The sequence below is a fragment of the Aethalodelphis obliquidens genome, unplaced genomic scaffold, assembly GCF_003676395.1.
Source record: "Aethalodelphis obliquidens isolate GAN/ISIS:26980383/991018 unplaced genomic scaffold, ASM367639v1 scaffold10, whole genome shotgun sequence".
NCBI lineage: Eukaryota > Metazoa > Chordata > Mammalia > Artiodactyla > Delphinidae > Aethalodelphis > Aethalodelphis obliquidens.
Genome location: NW_020837954.1, coordinates 1,971,037 through 1,995,376, shown reverse-complemented (window position 1 = coordinate 1,995,376; position 24,340 = coordinate 1,971,037). Strand labels below are relative to the sequence as shown.

The 24,340-nt window shown below is 38.6% G+C and overlaps 1 protein-coding gene across 4 annotated transcripts in view; it reads left to right on the top strand.

Annotated features, from left to right (window-relative positions):
• The window catches only part of STXBP6 (syntaxin binding protein 6), a 246,731-nt gene that overhangs the window by 176,803 nt on the left and 45,588 nt on the right, over window positions 1-24,340 (top strand). Inside the window, exon 6 of one of the 4 annotated variants that reach the window (XM_027110971.1) lies at window positions 1,147-2,060. The exons of the other annotated variants lie outside the window; for them this stretch is intronic. Within the exon in view, the coding sequence (XP_026966772.1) occupies window positions 1,147-1,223 (77 nt within the window). The 3' untranslated portion in view covers window positions 1,224-2,060. Of the gene's footprint in view, window positions 1-1,146; window positions 2,061-24,340 lie in introns of those variants that run through there. 4 annotated transcript variants of the gene reach the window in all.

Here is a 24,340-nt window from a genome sequence, read left to right as displayed (position 1 = left end):
ACTGAGAAGGAAATAGGATCAGAGAGGTAATTAAACAGCTTGCCAAGGATCGTATAGCCTTTGTCCTCAAGTGGCAGGGCTGAGATTCAAACACAGGCCCTCGCCACTCTAAAACCATCATTTCTGGGGTCACTGAGTGGAATGCTCCAGGGAACACCATTGATACTGTCTTTGGTATGAATGGTGGCCCCTGGAGTTGTGCAGGAATTTTGGGATATATTTTAGCCAGCACATTCCTAGGTATTAAAAAAAGGAGCTAAGAGGAGAGGGCCAGAGATTATGAGCAGTTTTAACTCTTTTCCTACTTTTATTGAGGTATATGATTAAGATAATATGATGGAATCATCTGGGACCTCTAAAATCATTTTGCTTTTTGTTTTTGTTCATGAGAATTTCAATATATTAAAGAGATGAAAGTGAGGCTATTTTAGTCAATGGGGAAGATGCTGGAGCCCTGGCCACTCATCAGACCTCTTAGATATTTTGTTTCTGATCTAACCGCCGTCATTGGGAAAACTGAAGCCCAGTGATTTTGAAGGACTTTTGAAGGACAAATCTGTCTGATTCCCACTGAACCATAGTTTCTTCTTAATCTTTTTTATTTTTTTTTTTTTATTTATTTTTGGCTGCGATGGGTCTTCATTGCTGCGTGCGGGCTTTCTCTAGTTGCGGCAAGCAGGGGCTACTCTTCGTTGCAGTGTGCAGGCTTCTCATTGCGGCGGCTTCTCTTATTGCAGAGCACAGGCTCTAGGCACGCGGGCTTCAGTAGTTGTGGCACGTGGGCTCAGTAGTTGTGGCTCATGGGCTCCAGAGCACAGGCTCAGTAGTTTGGCGCACAGGCTTAGTTGCTCCGTGGCATGTGGGATCTTCCCAGACCAGGGCTCGAACCCGTGCCCCTTGCCTTGGCAGGCGGATTCTTAACCACTGCGCCACCAGGGAAGTCCCCCATAGTTTCTTTAATACCAGTTCAAATAGGATTATCATTTAAGCATCTACAATTTCATGAAGTTCTTCTCTTATATTTATTGATTGTTTATACTCCATATGGCCAGGTTTTTCTTCTTGGGGAAAGTCAGTTACACAGAAATAAATTCTTTGGATTGTTTGAAATTCTGTCCTCCAAACATGATATTTCCTTATCTCCAGAGGATAGACTGGGGAGCTTTGATCTTCTGGTGCTGGTTACAGGATCCAGGCGACATGGCCAAAGTCTACAGTTGTGAAGACCCCCATAAATTGAAAGACAGCGGGATGCTCTAAGCAGGTGTGAAGCGGAAAGCGTTGGTTTCTTCTGCCTTAGTCAGCATCTTTTCAGCCATCTTCTCTTCTCTGGATGGTTGGAGGACTTTGTCCTCAAGCCTTGGTCATTCCTGACCTCCACCCTACCTCTCTCGTAGTTCATTCAAGGTCAGTCACCTTTAGAAATACAAAGCCATTATTCAGTTGCTGGGTCCCTAAGCTACCAAGTAACCTGCAGAGAAGGAAGGTAGAGGTGTGGAGCGTCTGGCTCCTGGAATATCACACAGCATCAGGAGCGACAGGGCCCTGAAGGTGAAGTCTTGGGTTCATATAGGTCATATTTACTTGTTCTAAGATGGTAGTTTTTTTCTGTCTATAGTAAGCAGAGATGATGATATAAATGATATACTGTTATATGTGTGATAACACATTTGTACTACGAAGATGCCTTGAAGGAGTTAATCACACATGTAGAACTTCAGGCTCTAGAAGAGAGACTTGCTTTCAAGAGAGCAACATGGTCTGCCCCAAGTGGTAGCATCAGTTTACTTATAATGGACCCGTCATATTAAGTCAAGGTCCCAAGGGGGACTTTGTTTTGCTCTCTTCATGCTTCTTGACAAGATGTGAGCAAATCCCTCATAGTTCCCCATTGCTGTTTTATTTACACTGACCTTCTGTAGTGATTACTGTCAGCCTATTATTTTTATGCCTAATTCTGTGAACTAAGGAAATCTTGAATGGTGTTGGCAACTTCTGTGTTAGAACCACAAAATAAATGCTTTGAAACCTATTTTCTTTTTTAGTAAGCGCGGTAAATTATTTGCACACAAAAAAGTAATTTATTCCTCAAGGCAAGGTTCTGTTTAACCTGAAGCATGTCCTAGCATTTTCCTTGAATTCTGAGTCCAAACACCCTTGGCTACCTCATTCAATTACCTCTCACTCTTTCATCTGTTCTATGTGGGTCATCCTTTAGGGGTGTCCCACCTACATTGTTTGAGGCCCACTTGGTTCCATAAGCATTTACTCAGCACCATCTGTCTGACAGGTACTGAGCTACCTGCCGACATCCAACAACCAAGTAGACACCTTTGCCAACTTTACTTATGTTCCTGGAGGGACATCAGATGTAAACAGATATGACATAATATGATACACCAAGGTGATGGCTGAGCTGCATTTTAAGGGATGGTTAACTGTTGACAGACACACAAGGGCAGGATGAAATGAGTTCTCTCTTATTGCAACAGTTAATCTAGACAGTTTCATTTCAATGTTATCTATATTCAGAATTTGGAACATGGCAGATTGTTTTTTCACGAAACAGGCTATTTTGCAGTGCCATGTATTTTTATCATCATCAAAGGGTATTTCTTAAGCATTGTCTGTCTATGTGCAGACCTTCAGATGATGGTATAAAGCCCAGACTTCTGAGCTCTTTTAGAATTCCAGGGACACAGATGTCTCTGATGTCTGCTTCATAGCAGGCTGGCCCTCATTTGCCCCTGCTGATTGGCATGCTAAAGAAGAACCAGATTGCTTTACTTTGGATTCCCCTGGGGTGGTACAGAATGTCAGGATTCAGACTGTGACTTTGTATTGTACTTTTCTCCCAAACAATGAAGGGGCATATTCCTGAGCAAGGTGTGCAAATATTCCACCTTGTGAGTGTCCCAGGCATGGGCACGTGTAAGGTGAGGTAACATAGATGACACAAAGAGCACATGTATGCATCCTAACAGGGCTCTTACAAAAAAAAGTGATCAATATGGTTTTTAATCCAAATATATGAATGTAGTGCTCTAGTACAATCTATAACATTTGCCATAATTTTTACAGTTCTTCCTCGTGTTTTAATGTTTTCTGTCACTGAATAATGGCTTTGTGGGATGTGAACTTCACCCTCGTACACATGCTCCAACCACAGGCACATTACAAAGAGTTGCTTATTTCTCAAGAATAAATTCACGTGTAATTTTGCCCCTACCACTCAAACTTCAACATACTCGGGGATGCGTGCAGACATACGCTAGTGATTATAATTCACATACCGAGTTAAATCGTATGAAAACCACCATATTGTTGCTTCTTAATGACATGTAGATGAGGGGCAGGCCAGGCTGCTTAGCTGATTCGCTGTTATGAGAGGGTCAAGAAGTGTTCCTAATAGTTCTTTAGATCTAGAAGAATCCATGTCATAGTTCCTCCAGTGAGTTTTTGTTACCCTTGAGGAAATAACAAAGTAGCAAACTTCAGTTATCCTGTACCATGATACAAACAAGGAAAGTGGTTTATGAGGAACTTGCCTGAGGTCCCACAGCTAAATAAGGGCTGGAGCTAGTACCTCCGTCAAGGCCTCTCACTTATTCCCCATCCATTCAGTGGGGACCAGGACGTCCAAGTTCCCTCAGTAAGCACAGGTCTTCTTTTCCTTGTATTGATTCAGTCAAGCAGAGAGGAGATGACTCCAATTTAACAAGGTATTTATGAGACTCAAATTAAAACTTCTGTTTGCAAGTTCTCTCTAGATGTCTGTTAATGATATTAATTGTATACACATGCAGACTTACCCACCACTGTCCCATCACTCCGTCCTCTTCATGGCAGCCCATACCATCCTTTCCTAGACAGCATGATATTTTATTTAAGACTTGCTTTATAGAAACTTTTTGGAGAGAGTAAGAAATTAAGAATAGAAACCAAAAATTATGCATCAATAAAAATAATGGTACAAATATTTAAACTATACAATGGGAAAAGCCCAGTTTGGGGGATTTTTTTGCTTTGGTTATTGGAATCCCACCAGTGTAACTACTGCGTCAAACACAAGTTTGATATATACTGTGCTACACAAAGTACTAACAACCATCTGACACTGGCTGAGCGTTCTTCGGAGCAGGACATTGTAGCAGAAGCTATGAGGTGTTTCTTGATCTGAATCTTTTATGTATGTATGTCTAAAATTTAGGATGACATTACCAATCGTTCTGTTGGGCATTTTGTGTGCTTTCTCATATTTTCTGATAGTCAGTCTATTCAATACTTCATCTTATTCCCAAAAGGTGAATTAAAAGCAGATGCTTTTATTTTCAGTAAGAAAATTGGAGTAACCAAGGACTAGTTCCTTAGGTCCCATCCAGATCTATGCATGATATAAATGACTAGTAATAAAGAAAAATTGGGTCACAGATGTGATTTTCTCTTTTTCATTGCTCATTGGCTGTAAGCCACACAGAAATGCATGCTGTGAAACAGCTGGTGGGTTATGGTTAGTCGTCTTGAGCCAGAGTGACTTTGTGCATTAAGTGCTTTGTGAATCATCTCTCTCCACCAAAATCTTGAACCAAACCAAAGCTACATAAAGGGGACTTCTGAGGTATCGTTTATTGGCACGACAAGGATCATGAACATATTTTGTCTTTCCCATGGTTAAACAATCTGCAGCAGACGAGAGCCATTTCTACCTTCAGAATCAACCAGGACACATAACTTGATAAAGTTGATAAAGTGAAACAACTTGATAAAGTGAAAAGAGCACAACTTGATAAAGTGAAAAGAGCACAGACTAGATTCACTTACCCCTGTTTCTGATGGCATCACTCATTAGTTCTGTAACCTTTTCCAAGCTGCTTAACTTACACTCAGCCTCTCTGTATCATGGATAGCAACGTATACCTTGAAGGAATGCTGTGGGGATTAAAATGAATTTTAAAATATTCAGTCAGATGGGATTTTTGCAAAGTGCCAGTACATGTCTGAATATCCTATTAAAAATTACTATATGCCTATTCATAATATTACATGATTTCTTCTAGGATATTTATCAAAAGCCCTTTCTTATGAAAGGAGTAAGAAAATATTCTTAAACTTTCCTAATCCACGTTGGCCATAAGAATTGCAAAAAAAAAAAATTTAGTAATTTCGTTGTTCCAAGTGGGAAGGAGCTGAGCTATATTATAGACATGTCAGACATCTGGAATGCTGAGTTGTTTGCCTGGTTTATAGAATGCTGAATGTGTCGCATTTTATGTTTGACATTTACAGAATGCATATGTTACTGCTGCCTTTACCAGAACAACAGTGTTTAAAATGTATTGAGTGACACTGTGCCAGAGATCAGGGCGCATAATTCAGATCTTCTTGTAGGAAAGAAAAAACCTAAAACATGTTTTCTGAACTTTATAAGAGAATAGAAATGTTTTTTTTACCACCAGCGTATCTTCAAGCTAGAATATTTCTTTGAGTCCAGTTCTCTTTACACAGCCCCAAAAGGAGACACATGGATCAGAGGTAAAATTGTTTAATATTGTTAGACAGGAAGTGGTATTTCCAAAACAGACATAAAAGGCATGCTGCATGATTCCCATACTTCTAGATTTAGAGACAAATACAATTTTTAGAAGAATTTGGGAGACAAGTTTGCCAACCAGTTTTCTATGTAAGATGTTAAAAAAAAAATCTTCATATCCAGCATCACCAGTTTCACAAAAGAAAGTTTACTTTAATACTAAAAGATACAAAGGACATAAGGGCTAGTCCTTAAATTGGAAACATTTACCTTTATGAAAAACTTACTACATCTGGTTCTTATCTTTCTTAGTTCACATAGACCAATAAAAACTCCATCATTGGCATTTAAAAGTTGTTGCTCTGCTGTAACACAGAAGCATCAAGAACTAAAATTACTTGGAATTTTAGTGAAGAGAAGCTGTCAATTCACAAGAACAGTAACTGGTTCTAAAAATGGTCATTTAGTGATTTGTCAAATTCATTCCCACTTCTGGGGGAACCCACTCAGAGCACACACCGTTTGGACAGCAGAACAGATCATCTTCAGGGTTGAAGGCCATAGTCCTATTCCTTCCCTGGAACAGAGGTAAGGAACTTGCTCATAGTACCTGAGAAACTACCCAGGAATATGAGATTTGTAAAACCTTTAGTGAAGCAGTAAATGAAATGGCCTTTTTTCTCACATTATATCCTAGGCTTTTAAAAATTTCAGCCTTGTATCTGATCATCAAAATAAGACTAAGCCGCTAAGTTTATCACAAGTAGTTATTTGAGATTTGGACATTGATATAAATCTGAATGTGGAGACTTCAGATTTACAAGACCAAACATTTTTCACCCTTCCATTTGCAATATGCCTACCCAGGGTTGGGTTTATTAGGTGTCCTGCAAGAAGCAAGAGCATTAGAATTGTCAAATTGAGGAAGCAAAAGTAGAAGATGCACGGTTAAATTTGAATTTAGGTAACAATGGATAATTTTTTAGAATAAGTACATTCCATGCAATATTTACAACGAAAAAATTATCCATTGTTTGTCTAAAGTTCAAATTTTATCGAGTGTCCTATATTTTATCTGGCAACCTTCATGGGCATCCCAGTTTCTAGCTACCATAACCAATATGGAAAACATAATATGTTTATTGTTATGTAAATAAACTTTATGGTGGCCAAATTATTAGGACTTTAAGATACATTGAGATGGAAATCTCCCAGGCATAATGTTAGGTTAGCCGTTCAAAGATACAAACAGAGAAAAATGTGAGACAGACTGCTAAAGAAGGACAATTAGAAGAACTGAGAGTATTCCTGTCTTATTGTGGCTATTCTACACAGAAAAATGCTGTGAAATGCAAATTAAAGTATTAATAAGTATAGCATTTCCACTAAAGCTCTTTTGTTACCAAACATGAGATTCCTACTTACTTTTGCACAGGGAAGAAAACTCAGTCTTGAGTCTGAATGTCTTTGGCTTAGTTTTGAGGAGTTAGTTTCCTGCAAGAGCAGTGAAAGGAGCCTGCCATTGACTCTTGGGGACACCAACAGACCAAAGGCTCTCATTTATGGAGAAAGAGTAAGAAGTTCTAGGGTCTCAAGAACTAGAAGCAGCTGCCACTTTAAAAATTTAGCCTCCTGGGCTTCCCTGGTGGCGCAGTGGTTGAGAATCTGCCTGCTAATGCAGGGGACACCGGTTCGAGCCCTGGTCTGGGAGGATCCCATATGCCTCAGAGCAACTAGGCCCATGAGCCACAACTACTGAGCCTGTGCGTCTGGAGCCTGTGCTCCGCAACAAGAGAGGCCACGACAGTGAGAGGCCCGTGCACCGCGATGAAGAGTGGCCCCCGCTTGCCACAACTAGAGAAAGCCCTCACACAGAAACAAAGACCCAACACAGCAAAAATAAATTAATAAACTCCTACCCCCAACATCTTAAAAAAAAAAAATTTAGCCTCCTGTCTGACCAGTCTGATGGTTTTCTCAGTAATGGGAGTGACTGGTCTAACAAGGGTCCCTTGTCACACCCTTGTAGCTTGCCTACAAGCTTTGGCTTATCTTTATACATCATACTGACCATCTGTAGCCTCCTCTCATTGTCAGGTAAATGAACATGGACGATAACCCTGGCTTAGCTTTTGGCTGGCTGGTTTGATTTGGTTTTTGTTCTAGCTTCATATAACATCCAAAGGTGATGCTACTATAGGTTCCATTTACCATTCAGTGGGTCCCACCTATGAAAGGGGAAGAATGTCTTCAGTATTTTCTCACTGTGAGAGCACCTTCAGCATAAACACTTCAACTGCAAGACTCGAGTGACAGGAAGGCAATAAAGTATGTCATTATGTTGAGGTAAAATACATGTTTTAGGAAAAGAATGAGGACAAGTCTTCATTGGCCTAGGGATCTGTTTACTTTAACTTTTGAGTGGTTCAATTGTGAGGTGACAAATGTGCGCCTTTTAAACTTAGTGGATGCTGTTGGTGGGAAAGCAACTGTTTGTTTTTCTTTTATTTAAATTCATAGTCCATGCCAAAAAGACAGTAGTGGGAAGGACTCAGAGTATTTCTGAGTTTAGATACCTAAGCAGAAGCTGATTATTTACACTTTGAGAAAATCTAAATTGTCATAATCACTCATAATGCTATGCCCTATAGAAAAGAACTTTCAAGTGGAATCAATATTCCCCTCATTGAACCTGATCGAGAACATTCTGGTCAGAATCAGCTTCATGTCCCTTATAACCCAGAGGATTAAACAGGACAGAGTATGATGGGTAAAAGGAGGAGTCCATGCTTCACATATAAATATTGCACCAGATCTAATCTCCTTGTGATTATGTATACTATTATATATTATTCCCACTATCCGTGTTTCACTCCATCCTATGGACCTATTTTCACGGTTGATTTTATTGATCTTCGTTCCAGTTCCCATTATAAGAGGTTGAGACTTACAGAGGGGGAAAAAAGATGGTTTTCACAAGGTCAGAGTAGATTTTCACATCTGTGATAAAAGCCAAAAGCCTGTCCTGATGGTTGGGTTCTAGTAATGTTAGGTTTCTTAGACACCAGGTGAAGGAGAGAAAAAACACTTGTAATTTTAAGAAAGTCTTTATGGTGTCAGTATACAATCCTTGTGTATTTTCCTTAAGCTTTTGCCTTTCAAACTTGAATAAGACAGAAAATATTAGAATTGTTTAAAGGTTTACATCATTTAAAAGCGAATTGTTCATCTTAGAGTTAAAATATATTTTTTCTATCCACAGTATGTTTACCATCTTGGCCATTTGTGTTAGTTTCTGAGTGATGCTGGTACAAAATTATCACAAACTTAGTGGCTTAAAACAACACAAATTTATTATCTTCTAGTTCTGGGGGTCAGAAGTCTGGAGTGGGTGTTCAGGCAGTGTTCCTTCTGGAGGCTCTAGGGAAGAATTTGTTTCCATGCCTTTTCCACCTTCTAGAGGCTGCTTGTATTCCATGGTGTGTGGCCTGTTTCTCCATCTTCAGAGTCCCCAGTGTAGCATCTCCAAATCTCTCTCTTTGGCTTTTACACTCCTGCCTCCCTCTTATAAAGACCCTTGTGGTTATATTGGGTCGACACAGGTAATTCAGGATAATCTTACCATCTGAAGACCCTTAAGCACAGCTGCAAAGTCCCTCTTACCATGTAAGGTAACATATTCACGGGTTACAGGAATTAGGATGTGGGCATCTTTGAGAAGCTGGTGTTCTGCCTACCATAGCATTTTTCTAAGAGCTATAATGTACACGATTGTATAATACTGTCCTACATTTAATTTTTTTCCTTTCATAAGATATACTTTTAAATACTACCTATAGACTGTATTACTTGTACTAATCTATTGTAATTTAAGACACTTAGAAACATCTAAACTTTTTAGGAAAGCCCAGTACTTAAGTAGCTGAAAGGGCTTGCCATGTGCTAGATTATCCAGTAGTTCCTTACTTTACCAACTGGGATATTTGTACCTTTCTCTTCACTTAAGGAATTGATTTTCCTTAATAATTACACAGGTTCTTTACAAGTTCCTAGGAAGTCTTAGTATTTAAGTTTTTGATGATGAAGATGTTGTAGGCCATTTGGTTTTGTTAAAAATCATCCTTTTCCTTCGTATTTCCCTTCCTGCATCCTCAGAAAATGATCCTAATGCCCTACTTGCAAATACCTTGGTGCTATTCCTCTTGAGACTGACAGTCCCTCTTCAGCTTTGATATAAAATGTCAAGGTCAAGTGTATTTAACACATACGCATCAGACAAGTTCACATTAGCTGGTTGGATTTATCTCTTTAATTCAGCATACATTTAGAAGTGATCTAACATGAGCCCCTGAAATGCAATTAGAATATTAATTCAACAGTTTTCTGTATTGCTTAGGGTGTGTGCTTCTTTCCCTGTGGTGGTGTTTCTTACACGCTGTCTTCCCAGTATGGTATGTTAGACACTAAAAAGAAAAAGACTTTGCACAGATCTGGGTTTGAATTTCTGATCTGTCATTTACTATCTGTGGACAAGTTACTTAAACCGTAAGCTTGACTTCCTCTTCTTAAACAGAATAATAATGCTTATTCCATAGGGTTGTTATAAGATTTTAAATAAGGGCATGTATGAGCATTTAGCATGGTACATAGGGAGTACTGTGGAATGTAGTGGTAGCTGTTATAATTAATAATTATATTAATATAATTATTTTTTTCTTTAAATTCTGCCTTCTTGCTATTGTCCTTCCTTCCCTCCTATTCTGAATAGAATCTGAATTCCAGTCAGACACAGAGGAGGGAGTAGAAATACAGAGATAAATAGCTTTCAGCGTGTCCCTTACATCAGATACAGTAGAGGTACAGTCATATTGTATTTGCATTTTTCTTCTAGGAAAAAAAAGCCAGCTAATGGTGATAACACTGGTAGTCACCATATTGAGTTCCTACCATATGCCAGACAATTCTTTTAGGTTCACATTAATCCAAAAAAGTCATCATTGTTATCCCCATTTACAGGTGAAGAAACGGGGTCTCCTAACGTTACTTAACATGCCTAAAGTCACATAGATAATAAAGGAAAATCAAGATTTGAACCTGTCTATTCCTAAAACCTACCTTTCCGCCTTCCCCGTTAGAGAAAAGTAGAGAAACTCTTCAAAGCTATCACTGATGCATGTTTTTGTCTAAAAGTTCCAAGTGTTCCTCCAACAAAATGAGATTCTATTCTCATTTCATCAGCAGTTAGTATAGTTCTTGACATTGGTCAATGCTGTGTTTTCAGGATAACATTTGAATTATAGCATTCATTGCTTTATCACTGTTATTTTCCAGTCAAGGGTTTGATTAAGTTCACTTTCCTAATGCTGCCCTTTCTTATGGTGTTTCAGATGTATTTTCTTTTCCTCTAGGGACACATCTTTGAAATCATATTATACTTAAAAAAGAAAATGCAAAATTATTTGTTGAAATATAAGATATACATAAATTTTCAGGAATACATGTTATATAAAGTATGGTACATTTATATTCAACTCGTGCATAATAAACACTTATAGGCCAGCAACATGCACAGGAAATTAAGATGGAGTCCTAGGTAAGGCAGCCTTTGAAAATAGATTATGTATGTATCTTGTTTTGGGAAATAAAAGACTTGGAAGAATGTGTTAAAGCTTTCTTCAATGCTGATTAAGAAAATTCCAAAATTAAGCCTTCCGTCTTTTGGACTATTATACTTCTCAGCTTCATCCTTTAAAAGCTGAGTAAACACAAGTACAAATAGCTGGATTTCTTTCTGATTAAGATGAGGTTAAAAGCTGCAGAAATTTTAAGTTCTAATACAGATAAAAATCAACAGGACCAGTGAGTTACTAGTGCTTCTCAACTCTTTTTTTTTTTTCTGTTAAGAAATGTAAATTGAGGCGACTTCCCTGGTGGTCCAGTGGTTAAGACTCCATGCTCCCAATGCAGGGGGCCCGGGTTTGACCCCTGGTCAGGGAACTAGATCCCACACGCATGCCGCAACTAAAGAGTTCTCATGCCACACCTAGAAGATCCCACATGCTGCAACAAAGATCCCACAGATGGCAATGAAGTTCCCACGTGCCGCAACTAAGACCCAGCACAGCCAAATAAATAAATAAATATTTTTTTTAAAAAAGTAAATTGAAATTCATCATTTGGGTCCATCTACTTTCAATTAGCCAGGCCTAGGTAAATAAGAGAATCTATCAGTAGGATATAATCAGCTTGTTCTTTGTTTGCTGGTGAGAACAAATGGAAAAATAAGTATTATCACTGCTGAACGTTGTAGAATTTTTGGATTGTTATATTGATAAAAATGAATGTTTTAAAAATTGACTCTTGGTGCAGTTTGATGTGAATTCACATTTTAAGGCTCCTTCAGCACCACCACATAAAAAATAGAGGAAATTAAAAAGAAAGAATCACTTTCAGGAAAAAGGTAAGTATGCATAAACCAGCAACATAACAGAATCACAAAGCAGTTAGTAGGAATGAAGCTGCTTGCCTGCTGGGCTGCAAGTCTGGAAAGAGGCAGTTTGAATTCCATGCTGTAACAGTGACTAAAAGTACCCCATGCAAAGCAGGAGACCAGAGCCACATTTGCTTTTTGGAACCACAGCTTCTCTGCCCAAGCAAGGAATCTACAAAAAAGCCGTGACCAACTGCTCTGTGGGGAAGTGGTTTATAAGAAAGAATCTGCATTCCTGGGGAGGCAACAGAAAGAAGACATAGTCTCCCACCCAAGACCTGGAGCCAGCTGCCCACTGGCTTGGCACTGGCTCTGCAATATCCAGAATAGCACCCAGGACAGGAGCCTCAGACCATCACCCTAAGTCCCAGTTGTCTTAGGGGCCAGTACCAGAATCAATAAAACTACACATAGGGGAGAACGGACCAAGGTGGTGAGGAGAAGGGGGAAGAAATTAAAATTCCCCACTCAGGAAGAATGTACTAACCAAAATTTTACAATATATGAGAAATCCAAAAAAAAAAAAAAAAAAGGGAATTTACTCCAAATGAAATGAAAAAACAGAGCAATATGAAAATGACTTTAAAATAAATATGCTTATGACACTCAAAAGATAAAGGAATTAGGAAAAAATCAGATATTACAAAACAAAACCAAACTCAATGAAAAAATGAGGTAGTGGGAAGGAGTGAAAATGAAAAAATATAGTCTGAAATACACTGAGTTGTGAGATTAAACTCTAGATTGGCCACAGTTAAAGAATTAATGAATTGGAAAATAATGAGAAATTCACCCATAATGCAGCTCAGAGAGATGAAGAATATAGAGGGGCAGGTGTGCATGGAAGATAGAAGAGGCTCTACCATTCATCTCATAGGAGTTTCTGAAGATGAGTCTATCAGAATGGTGAGAAAGCAGTATTCCAAAAGATATGGGCTAAAACTTTTCCAGAATTGAAGACTCAGATTGAGAATACCACCAAGTGCCACACTTGAATATTAAACAAAGCTATACCTAGACAAAAACATAATGAAGGAGTAAAACACTGAGGACAAAGAGAAAATCTTCAAAGATACTAAAAATAAAAGTTTCCTACAGTGGAAGGAAAAACTGATGGCTGTTACCGGCGCTAAGAGATGCCAGAAGTCAATAAATTTCCAGAAATAACTGTCAATCTAGAATTCCATACCCAGCTAGACTATAATTTAGAAGTGAGAGAAAAACGTATTTTCAAACAGGCAAAGATTATTTGCTTTCTCCTCCACCCTTGCTGAAAGAGCTACTAAATGATATACCTCAACATGGAGCAAAGTGAACCCAAAGGGAAGGAGTATGGTGTGAGAAACAACAGTGATCACGAATATGGTAAAAATACATCGCCAAACTAAATTGCCTAATGATTATTTTTAAATTATTTTGGATGTTTCCTTTAAAAAACTGGAGCTAAAATTCTAGACATAATTAAGGAATAGATGCTGTATGTTCAGTGGATAGTTAATCCATGCTAAAGTCTGTGCTGAGAATGATAGAATTACTGAATTAATTTGACTTTGATAGGGAAAAAAAGTCATAGTTGCATCTGTTAGACTTCTGGTTTTAAAATGGTGGAATAAAAAAAGGATTTTCCTCTCTTCTCTTGAATACTATCCAAAATCAACTAAGAGAATGTAGGATGCAAACTATCTCTGATGAGTTGAGTAGCTGTCTCTTAATTGCAAACCCCTATATGTGGGGAAGGCCTGACAAATACAGTAAAGGTCAAGGTAGACCCCCAGAGAGAGCTCTCATAGCTGTGGTCTCAGAGCATAAAGCCAGCAGAATGAAATGGTCCAAAGTGTATGCTAACAATCCCTTTCTGAACAATGAGCAGATGCCAGAAAAGCTCTGGGAGTTTGATGGACTCAGCTTGGCACGATGCCTGGACAAGCAAGAAAGGCTAAACACAGAATCACAGTCAAAGCCATATTTGTAGGAATCAATCTGTTGATGGAGGAGGAAGGAAACTGAATTCTGTGTAACCCTGTGGTACAGATCTCATTTGGGAAAGTAAAGGCTCAAGAGGCCTCTGTCACGTACACAGCCCTGTGTCATAAAGAGAACACCTGGCGCCTTCTGGTCTAGAATGTGGTCTTCTTCCCTCTTCAGTAACATGAACCTCCTACAAATAGGTGTTCAGAAAGTGATCATCTTATTTTCAAAATGGTCATCCCAACAGAGCCAGCTTAGGCAGCTTCATCACTTACTAGGTTAGTCCTTACACAATTTGTAACCTCCCTAAACCATGGTTTTTGTTAAAATAGGGTAAGAGCTCCTCCCATATAGCACTGTGAGTAGGATTAAATAATATATGTAAACCACTAGGCATGCCAACACATGATTAAAAGTCAGTAAATATTTGCTAATCCACAGAGAGGTCCAACCATCTATCTGTGAGGTGGAACTCCCAGGGCTAAGCACTGACTGGCCTTCCTTTTCCTCTTGCTGTCTTAAGAGTAGTGATTAAGATCACAGATACAGGAGCAAGAATGCATGAGTTTGAATCCTACCTCTTTCACCTACTAGCCTTATGATCTTGGCCAAATTATTCATCTGGCCCTCAGTTTTCCCATCTGTAAAGTGGGAATAATAACAGTACCTACATCACAAAGTTGTTGTAAGGATTAAATGAGTTAATTCTTGTAGAGCATTTTGTATAGTATCTGGGATAGAGTAGTTCAGTACATATTAACTATTAGTAGTAGTTTTCAAGAATTACAAGTCACAGCATAGATATGGTTCCCGTACTTCTTAGGTTTTTAGGAACAGTCACTTTCTCAGGAATGGGATTCTTTTTTTTTTTTTCAAAGATTGCTTTATTCTTTTTTTTTTTTAACATCTTTATTGGAGTATAATTGCTTTACAATGGTGTGTTAGCTTCTGCTGTATAACAAAGTGAATCAGCTATACATATACATATATCCCCACATCTCTTCCCTCTTGCGTCTCCCTCCCTCCCACCCTCCTTATCCCACCCCTCTAGGTGGTCACAAAGCACCGAGCTGATCTCCCTGTGCTATGTGGCTGCTTCCCACTAGCTATCTATTTTATGTTTGGTAGTGTGTATATGTCCATGCCACTCTCTCACTTTGTCACAGCTTACCCTTCCCCCTCCCTGTGTCCTCAACTCCATTCTCTCCATCTGCGTCTTTATTCCTGTCCTGCCCCTAGGTTCTTCAGAACCCTTTTTTTTTTTTTTTTTTTTTTTAAGATTCCATATATACGTGTTAGCATAAAGTATTTGTTCTTCTCTTTCTGACTTACTTCACTCCGTATGACAGACTCTAGGTCCATCCACCTCACTCCAAATAACTCAATTTCATTTCTTTTTATGGCTGAGTAATATTCCATTGTATATATGTGCCACATCTTCTTTATCCATTCATCTGTCGATGGACACTTAGGTTGCTTCCATGTCCTGGCTATTGCAAATAGCGATGCAACGAACATTGTGGTAAGTGACTCTTTGAATTATGGTTTTCTCAGGGTATATGCCCAGTATTGGGATTGCTGGGTCGTATGGTAGTTCTATTTGTAGTTTTTTAAGGAACCTCCATACTGTTCTCCATAGTGGCTGTATCAGTTTACAAGGAATGGGATTCTTTAAACATAGAATTAACTGATTTTTTTTTTTTTTTTGGTCGGGGTGTAATACCCTATTGCTAGATCATGTATTCCAAATTTTGGTTTATTTTGATCATAAGCAAAATTCTGTTTTGCCAATGGTTAGTTATTTTTTTAAGGTAGATCAACACCATGTGCTGAATAAATTGGTTGTGGGCTGGTACCACCCTTGAATAACTTTAGTTATGAGGCTAGAGCAGAGATCTGCAAACTATAGGCATCAGGCCAGATCCAGCCTGTTGGGTAAAAAGTTTTATTGAAATACAACCATGCCCATTAATTTACATATTTGCTTATAACTTTCACACTACAACAGATTGAGTAGTTATGCCAAAACATTATGGCCTTCAAAGCCTAAAATAGTTACTATTTGGCCCTTTACAGAAAAAGTTTGCAGACTCCTGCCCTAGAGTAGTAGTTTTCAGTAAACTTTTAGTTAGTCAAAAACAGCATTTCTGGATGCATTTGATTATGGGCTTTAGCGTACTTTGAAAATATAAAGGGTAATGTAATTAGAGGGAAGTTGGCAGTGATATGGTTCCAGTCCCCCATAATGTTTTTTGTGACTGCATAAATCTGTCAGTCTACAAGAAGATGGTAGGGAATCCCACTTCTTTCTCTTAGTGTGGGAAACATCAGATTTGGGACCTAAGAGCTTGCTGCTGGTCTTTTTGTTAAGGGATGCTGTCAAGGCCAATATGTCTAAAATTAGAGAACAGAACAGAAGGAGGGCAGACAACAGGGACAGACATGCAACTTCCACTCATAATCACAGAACTCAAGTCCCTGTGGGGTTGCCTGGCCGGGTTCCCTGTTGAGAAGGGAGATCTCTGATAGACTTGGATCATCGGGACTATCTTTTTCTTTTCTTTCCTCTTCTTTGCTTTGGATTTTTTGTTTCATTTTCTTCAGAATGATTGACTTTTTAATCTCAGCTTATAGAAAACATTGCTATTTAAATCTGTTGGGAATGTTTAAATGGGAGGGCATCGTGTGTGTGTGTGTGTGTTTTAGTAACCTTATTTTCTAAAAATCTATCCTACAAGTGTTTTTTTCCTACATCTTCACTTCTTTAAATAGAAACAAGGGCAAAAGCTTATCATGATACGGGTTTAGTCAGCCAAATTCAGCTTTTAATAAGTTAAGGTCAACCAGAAGTTCTGCACTTGGCTGCTACCAAGCACTGTCCTTCCAGCAGCATTGCTTGCTCTTCTCACGTCTTTTCCCAGGGATGGAGTCTGTGGCATCAGCTGCTGAGAGAGAGGGATGGAGATTATAGACTGTTATGGCATAGAGCACATACTGATACTCCCCTGAGTAAGGAACCTCCTGGGTTTGCCAGAGAGTGATGGCAAAAGAGGAGATGTCAGCTTTGGATGTTACGATCTCTTCTGTCAGGAGTCGTGCAGCTCCCTGGGGGTATGTGCCTCCTGGGTGGTAAGGAGGAGTCTGGATGCAACCGGTCACCGATCTTGCGGACATCCTGCCCATTTCCATGACTACACACCACAACAAATACGTCTGTTGCTCATTTAAAAGCCAGCAAAGCTCTCAGTTGGGAAACTGAATCCAGATCCTCGACCAGAATTTAACAAGAAGGAAAAGATTCTCTTGGTTGCCAAACTCCAAGAGGTCATCAGCTGTTGTTCTTCCTTTTTAGTTCCTATTTCCAGCCACCGTCAGCTCACCAGTGCCTCTCGGACACTTATGCTCCCTAGAGAGGACCTAGTCTTTCTGGCACACCTCCCTTAGGGTGGGAAGGTCAAGATAAAGATGCTCATCTACAGCTAGTCAGGTCAGAGCACTAGCCTAGACCTCTTTGAGTAATAACGAGTGTTATGTTTCCTACTCATTTGTTGCCTTTCTATTTAATTTGACCAACACGTTCTGCCCTAGCCTTCGCTGAAATGAGCCCAAGTCCCTGTGTAGCAGAGCTCTGGGTGACTGTGCTGGCAGGTGCTCTACTTGGACTCAGCCCCAAAGTTCTAGGGACAGTTCCAACCTGCTCACGCAGTTCCTCCTGCCCACCACCCCCAAAGCCACGGAACCACCTTTTGCTGCCTCTTTTTCTTGCTTTTGACTAAAGTATATGTGTGGAAAAACTTAACATGTGAATATGCCGCTTGAGGGTACAGCTGGGTGGCAATAAATGATCAGATCACTAATGGTGCATCTGCTTCTATTCCTGAACTTAAACCAAGAAAGAGAGTAGTCTAGCTTCTTACCGAGAGTATCCATTTCAATATTTCCATGGAAATAAACTGCCTGGTGCCCCCTCAAGTTTGCACAGTTCTCAGACTCCTTTTCGTCTTTAAGAATACTAAGCTTTCCTGTGTTCGGCAGAGCTGAGGAATCTGTCCTATTTTCTTCCATCTTCCCGGCTGTTTCAACGTCTTGTTTTAGATCATTTGTGTCAACTTACATTTATTCAAAATAAGCAAAGTGTTCAATTACCTGAAAAAGAGAATAGAAAAAACTGCAACGCCATAGGTTCCCTATAACTTCTAATAATTACGTCTGTATCGACTAACGTGAATCAAAATATGCATGTTCTTGATGTCTTCTAGTTCACAAAAGGAAATGATTGCTGCCTTTGTCAAGCTAATGCCGATATGATGATACGTAAAAACGTTCTGCTTGCAGCTGCAAGTTAGTAAGCCATATAAGGGAAAGCTTTAATTATAGCTTCATCCTGCAGTAAAAGTGCTTAATTAGACTCATGTAAGATTTTACTTGAAGCTAGATTTCTTTCTGAAGATTTACAGAATTAAGAAAAAGATTTCTTTTCCTATTCATCTTCCTCTTTCACTTGTTGACCTTGATCCGTACCTACTTCCACCCTAGTTTCCTCCTATAATGAGAACTAACATAAGGAGATTTTAGTCTGTCAGTTAATAGATACTCTCTTGACTGGTCGCTGACTTTCACTTCAGAGTTATGAGTTTTCAGATGCTATCTGTCTTTAGTATTTTGACCAGGTCTTCAGTGCAAAATAAATATTTCACACTTAGAAAGCCCCTTTCTGTACTGAATCGAGTGGTACTGTTTTGCATTTTGCCAGTAATGTTATTAAAAACCGTTCAAGTACCAAAGCTTGAGTATGATTTCATACATACCTTCAAGGGTGTCACTCACTAAAAGGTGAGCAAGGGTATTGCTCTTGGCTTTCTTGAGTGGCAGTGAAGGGTGGAGTGACGGCTAGCATCCCACTTCTCTCTGCTGCTGTTTCCAGTCCTAATGGTCACAGTGACTGCAGTATATGGTCTGTCTTGTACAATACACTATTTCTTACCTTGTTGCCGTTTTTTCTTTTAGTTTACCCATGGATACATTTTTGATAAGAAGGCAAGTAGAAAATGGGTATTTGAATCTACACTGCACAGAGAAAATGACATTTTGAATCTTGTTACTAAGAGTAGCTATAGCTACAAATTCAAAGCAGAAAATGAGATTTTAATAATAATACTTATATTAGTGTATTAAAGTCTGTTTTTATATTTTAAATCATAAAATTAGGTTAATGCTTATTTTTCAATAGTACCTACTTTTTTATCCTTGTAGTACAGAAATGAGTAAAAAAGAACTTTCTAAAATAAAATTTAGTATTTTTAATTAGATAATGTTATGGACTGCATGTTTGTTCCCCTCCATAATTCATATGTTAAAACCCCAACCTGCAGTGGATGGTATAGGAGGTGGGGCCTTTGGGGGGTATTAGGTCATGAGGGTAATAAAGCCCTCATGATGAGATTAGTGCCCTAATTATTAGAAGGGAGCCTGCTTCCTCTCTGTGCTATGTGAGGACATAGCAAGAAAATGGCCATCTACAACACAAGGAGAGAACCTTTCATTTAGTTAAATAAAACACTTTTAAGGAGGTCTTCTAAACCTGGTTACTCTCCTCAAAATGTTTTGAAAATGTGAACATCATCCCTTTTATTGGTCAGGACAACACTTGGTTATGCTATGATAACAAACATATGTCAGAATCTCAGTGGCTTAACAAATAAGACATTATCTCTCACTTCAACAAGTTCCGTGAATTTAATTCCTCTTGAGGGCAGCTTTTAAGTGGTGACTCAAAGACCCAGTCTGCTTGCATCTTGTTGATCCACCGTCTCAACAAGTTCCTTCCAGAGTCAAATTCCACGGGGCAAAAGAGAGCTCCAAGGCCACCCTGGACTTCTCATAACCTCAGCCCAGAAGTGACTCATTGCTTCTGCTTACAGCCTGCTGGCTGTATTACCAATCTAACTGCAAGGAAGGCTGGAAAATAGATACTTTCTATGTATCCAGGAAGAAGGAAAATGAAACACAATTTTGTCAACACCTATCATTATTTCCACCAAACCCTTTGTGTGTATCATGGAGAAGCACTTTTTGAGATCCGTAATTTCTGATCAGGTAACTTGAACTGATCTTACAGTAAGTTACCAACCCAAAGACTCTGCTTTTTCCCTTTCAAAATCCATGATATACTGTCAGCAAACAAGTCATCTTTAACAAGCCATTCTCCCTTACCCTGGGCGCTCCCTCTGTGTCTCTTGAAACTCTGCTTTTTCATTTCTATCTTTACCATTATAGCTCAGGCCCTTGTCATCTTTTCCTGGAATATTTGCAATAGTCTAATCACTGGCCACCATACTTCCTTCCATTATTCCCACCCCAACCGGATTATCATTATTTATTCGGCATTGTGTGGTCTCTCTACCTTATAAATTTCAAGGAGCCTTAGCCTCTGTATTATTCATGTGATATGTAACAGTTACATACCTTAAAAGTACCAAAATTTATTCCTCAAAATCTAAAGATCCTTCACACAACAAAGATTACAAGTGGCTTATAATGATACTTAGAAAACCCAATGAGTGAAACGCAAGGTATTTTTAAATTGACAGAAATTTTTATCTTTTAGATGTGATTCTGTTAACAGTTTAACCTGTTTGTTGGCAAGGGATGAAATATATGAAAAGTTTATTCTTCTAAATTGAGTTTTCAATGCTTAATCCTTTTTATTTTTTTAATCCTTTTTAAACGTGTGGTATTTAAACAGGAGGTGTGAAAAACATGCCTTCCTTCATATATTCTAAGTAGAGTAAACACAGGAAGAAGCAAAATCTGTTTTGGTTTTCACTCACTTTGTGTGTCATCTTTTCCCCACCAGAACCATAACAACAATTTTGGAAATAGGGCTGTTTCGTTTGAAAGTAACATATTCTATAGCAATCAAATATCCTGAGCTTGTATTCTGTACATTATCATATCTTTGACGAATACAAAGAAATCCCAAACAATTTAGAAAAATGCTGTAAAACTGGAATTTTATTTCAGGACATCCAGAATTTGATCCTTTCTGTGTGCTGGTTAGAATAGCACAATCTAAGAAGAATACCAATGAAAATAACGATTTAGTCATAAATAGTAACCTCATCACATCTTTGTAAAACCACTGTCTTTATCAGTTCACTATCCATTCAACAAGCATCTCTTGGACACCTAATAAATGAGAGACATCATACCTGGAAATGCCAAAAACTAACGGGGCTTCCCTTGTGATCAAGAATAAGTACAAATAAGTAGACCAACAGTTTGGGTACGTTATAATAAAGTACTTCATCAGAGAAATGCTAAAGGTTCTATGGGAAGCATAGACAGAATGGGAATCAGAACTGAATTCCAGGAGGAAGAATTGTGGCTTAGGTTACCAGGTGATGAAGAGGGAAGGAAAACAGCATGTGAATGTCATGTTCATATCCTAAGTATAAGCATACATCATGCGGCTGGGACAAATGAAAATCTACCCTTGGTACTTTAAGATTGGGTACATGTATACAATGGAATATTACTTAGCCATAAAAAAGAACGAAATAATGCCGTTTACAGCAACATGGATGGACCTAGAGACTGTCATACTGAGTGAAGTAAATCAGACAGGGAAGGACAAATATCGTATAATATCACACATATGTGGAATCTAAAAAAATGGTACAAATGAACTTATTTACGAAACAGAAATAGAGTCACAGATGTAGAAAACAATCTTATGGTTACCAGGGGGGAAAGGAGGGGAGGGATAAATTGTGAGATTGGGATTGATATATACACAACTATATATAAAACAGATAACTAATAAGGACCTACTGTATAGCACAGGGAACTCTACTCAAAACTCTGAAATGACCTATATGTGAAAAGAATCTAAAAAAGAGTGGATACATGTACACGTATAAGTGATTCACTTTGCTGTACACCTGAAACTAACACAACATTGTAAATCAACTATACTCCAATAAAAATTTTAAATGAATACAACTAGGATAACAAAGTGAGGAAAAGAAAAAAGATTTCGCCTCACAAGGTGTATCCTTAGGAAACTCTTATGATACCAAAAAAAAAAAGTGATAATAGAGTTACACAGACTTGAATTCGAATCAAGATTCTGTCACTCACCAGCATTATAATCTTAGGTGAATTTCTGACTTTTATCAGTTTTAAGAGGGGCATAAGAGTATCTGTCTTAAAGGGTAGCCATTAAGGTTTATCAAATAATGGATGTAAAGCATTTAGCACAAGTCCTGGTACACAGCAGGCACTTAGCAAGTCATAGTCCCTAGTAAGAAGAGTACAAATGGAAATGGGTTGCATTTGTAACTTTCATAATAGACATCCAGGTCTACAGTCGGTTGAGCATTCTTTCTTTCAGTTTGTATCTTGTTAATATAAATTGAAAATATTTGTGTTTAAAACGATACAGAATAGATTAAAATTCTTTATGTAACTGAGAATAATTCGATTCAGTTGATGATAATTGCAGTGGATTTTAATGACCAGTTGGCAGGAGTTTTCAGAGCATTCTTCTTAGGAAGTAAAATGTGTCACAGGAATTCATTAGTAATCAAACAAAATACATGTAGACTGTAGAATAACTAATGAATAGTCACAAAAGCCATTGGAATTTTATATCAATTTCCAAATTAAGTGTGATACCAGAGAGATGGTACAACTATCAGCCTGGACAGAAACTGTACTTGACATATGTCAGCATAGCTGCTCACTCATTGCCATATTCCCAGTTTATCTGTGAGGTGATGAGATTCCGGTTTTGCATTCACCATATTAAAACAAGAAATTAAATGACTCTCAAGTTCATAAGGGTGCCAGTATGGGACAGAGTCAGAAAGAGAAACTGAAGTTCAGTGAACTGTCTGCTGAATTCTGTTACCCATGACAATGTCTGAAGCGTAATTGACCCAAACTTTGAAATATCATAAAAGGAAATAGGTCATGGCTGCAGGCTGACTTGATTCTCTTATCTCCTAAAAAATAGGATTTAACTACAACAATGACCTAATCCAGTAGTAAAGTAACCCCGGTGACTGTAATAGAAGGTTTTTGTTATGTTCAGCGTATTTCGCCTGAAATTTAGCAGCAGGCTTATCTTTGTCTGTGGAAGTTCATCTGTCTTATTTCACCTGCTCAAGATAAGAGGCTTCCCGTGCTGCACTGTTTGAGTCTCGTCACATTGCCAGTTTAAGGACTGAACTGTCAGAAGAGCTTTCAGTAATTGAAAGTTTTCCTCACAATTCTTCAGTCCTTTGGACCACATAAATTGGCCATATAAGATATCCCTGGTGCCGTATATGTGTACACTTCTCCTTGAAGTGTATGATTTTCCCCTTGGATTTTATGATTATGAAATCAGAGCTGGGCAGTATCATATACTGAAATCACAAACTGGTGTTTGGGTACATATTCACTGCTGTTAAGGGTCACACTTTCCAAAGGGGACACTCATATAGGTTGTCTTAAGGAAATCAACTGCCTGATTCTCAGCTTCTGCATGTGTTTTTCTTGAACGTTGAAGACCATGATGGAGCTGAAAACCTCACTGAGCTCCAAGCCAGCAAACATGGCTTCTAGGGTCAGCTCTGCAGTACCTGGGATGTGCCTGGAGCAAGTCCTTTCACTTACCCCTCCAACCACACTTTTCTCTCCTAGGAACTGGATGATCCCTAAGTTGCTTTCCAGTGGAAAGCATAGGGATATTAGCTTGTTTTACATGAAGAAGTCACGCTAAACTCCCAAAGAGGCTGATCACTTAATGGCAATAGGACTAAGAGACAATTTGAATTAGTTTGAGGTAAAACATCTCTGAGAAACAATTTGGGCTGGACACATACTACACGTGGCAATCGTATTTTCTTAAAGGGCACAGTAAATTCATTTTTGATTATTGTAAAGGATAGTCAACCTCAGTCTTTGTTCTCTATTTCTAGAGCCTCAAACCACTCAACCTTTTATTGTTTTAATCCAAGACCATTTAACTTCCTATTCCATGTTAATAAATTAGCCCTGGTGAGTTCTTTCTCCTCGGTGAGGTTTCTCTGTATTTTCCACCCTTTGTATCCTTATTGCATGTTTGTAAAAATGTACGTATGTTCATAGAGTAGTACCAGCCACATAATGCACGGGATGCATAGGTTGGGTGCCCTCCTTGGCACCAAATATACAAATAAAGAGGAAAAAGTCAGGAAAATATAAGAAATTCACAGTCTATTTGGCTAAACAGACACTTAAATGGGTAATTTTAATACAATGTGTTAAATATAGTAATGGAGGCATGGATAAAGTGCTAGGGAAGCTTGGAAGAGGGAGCATAA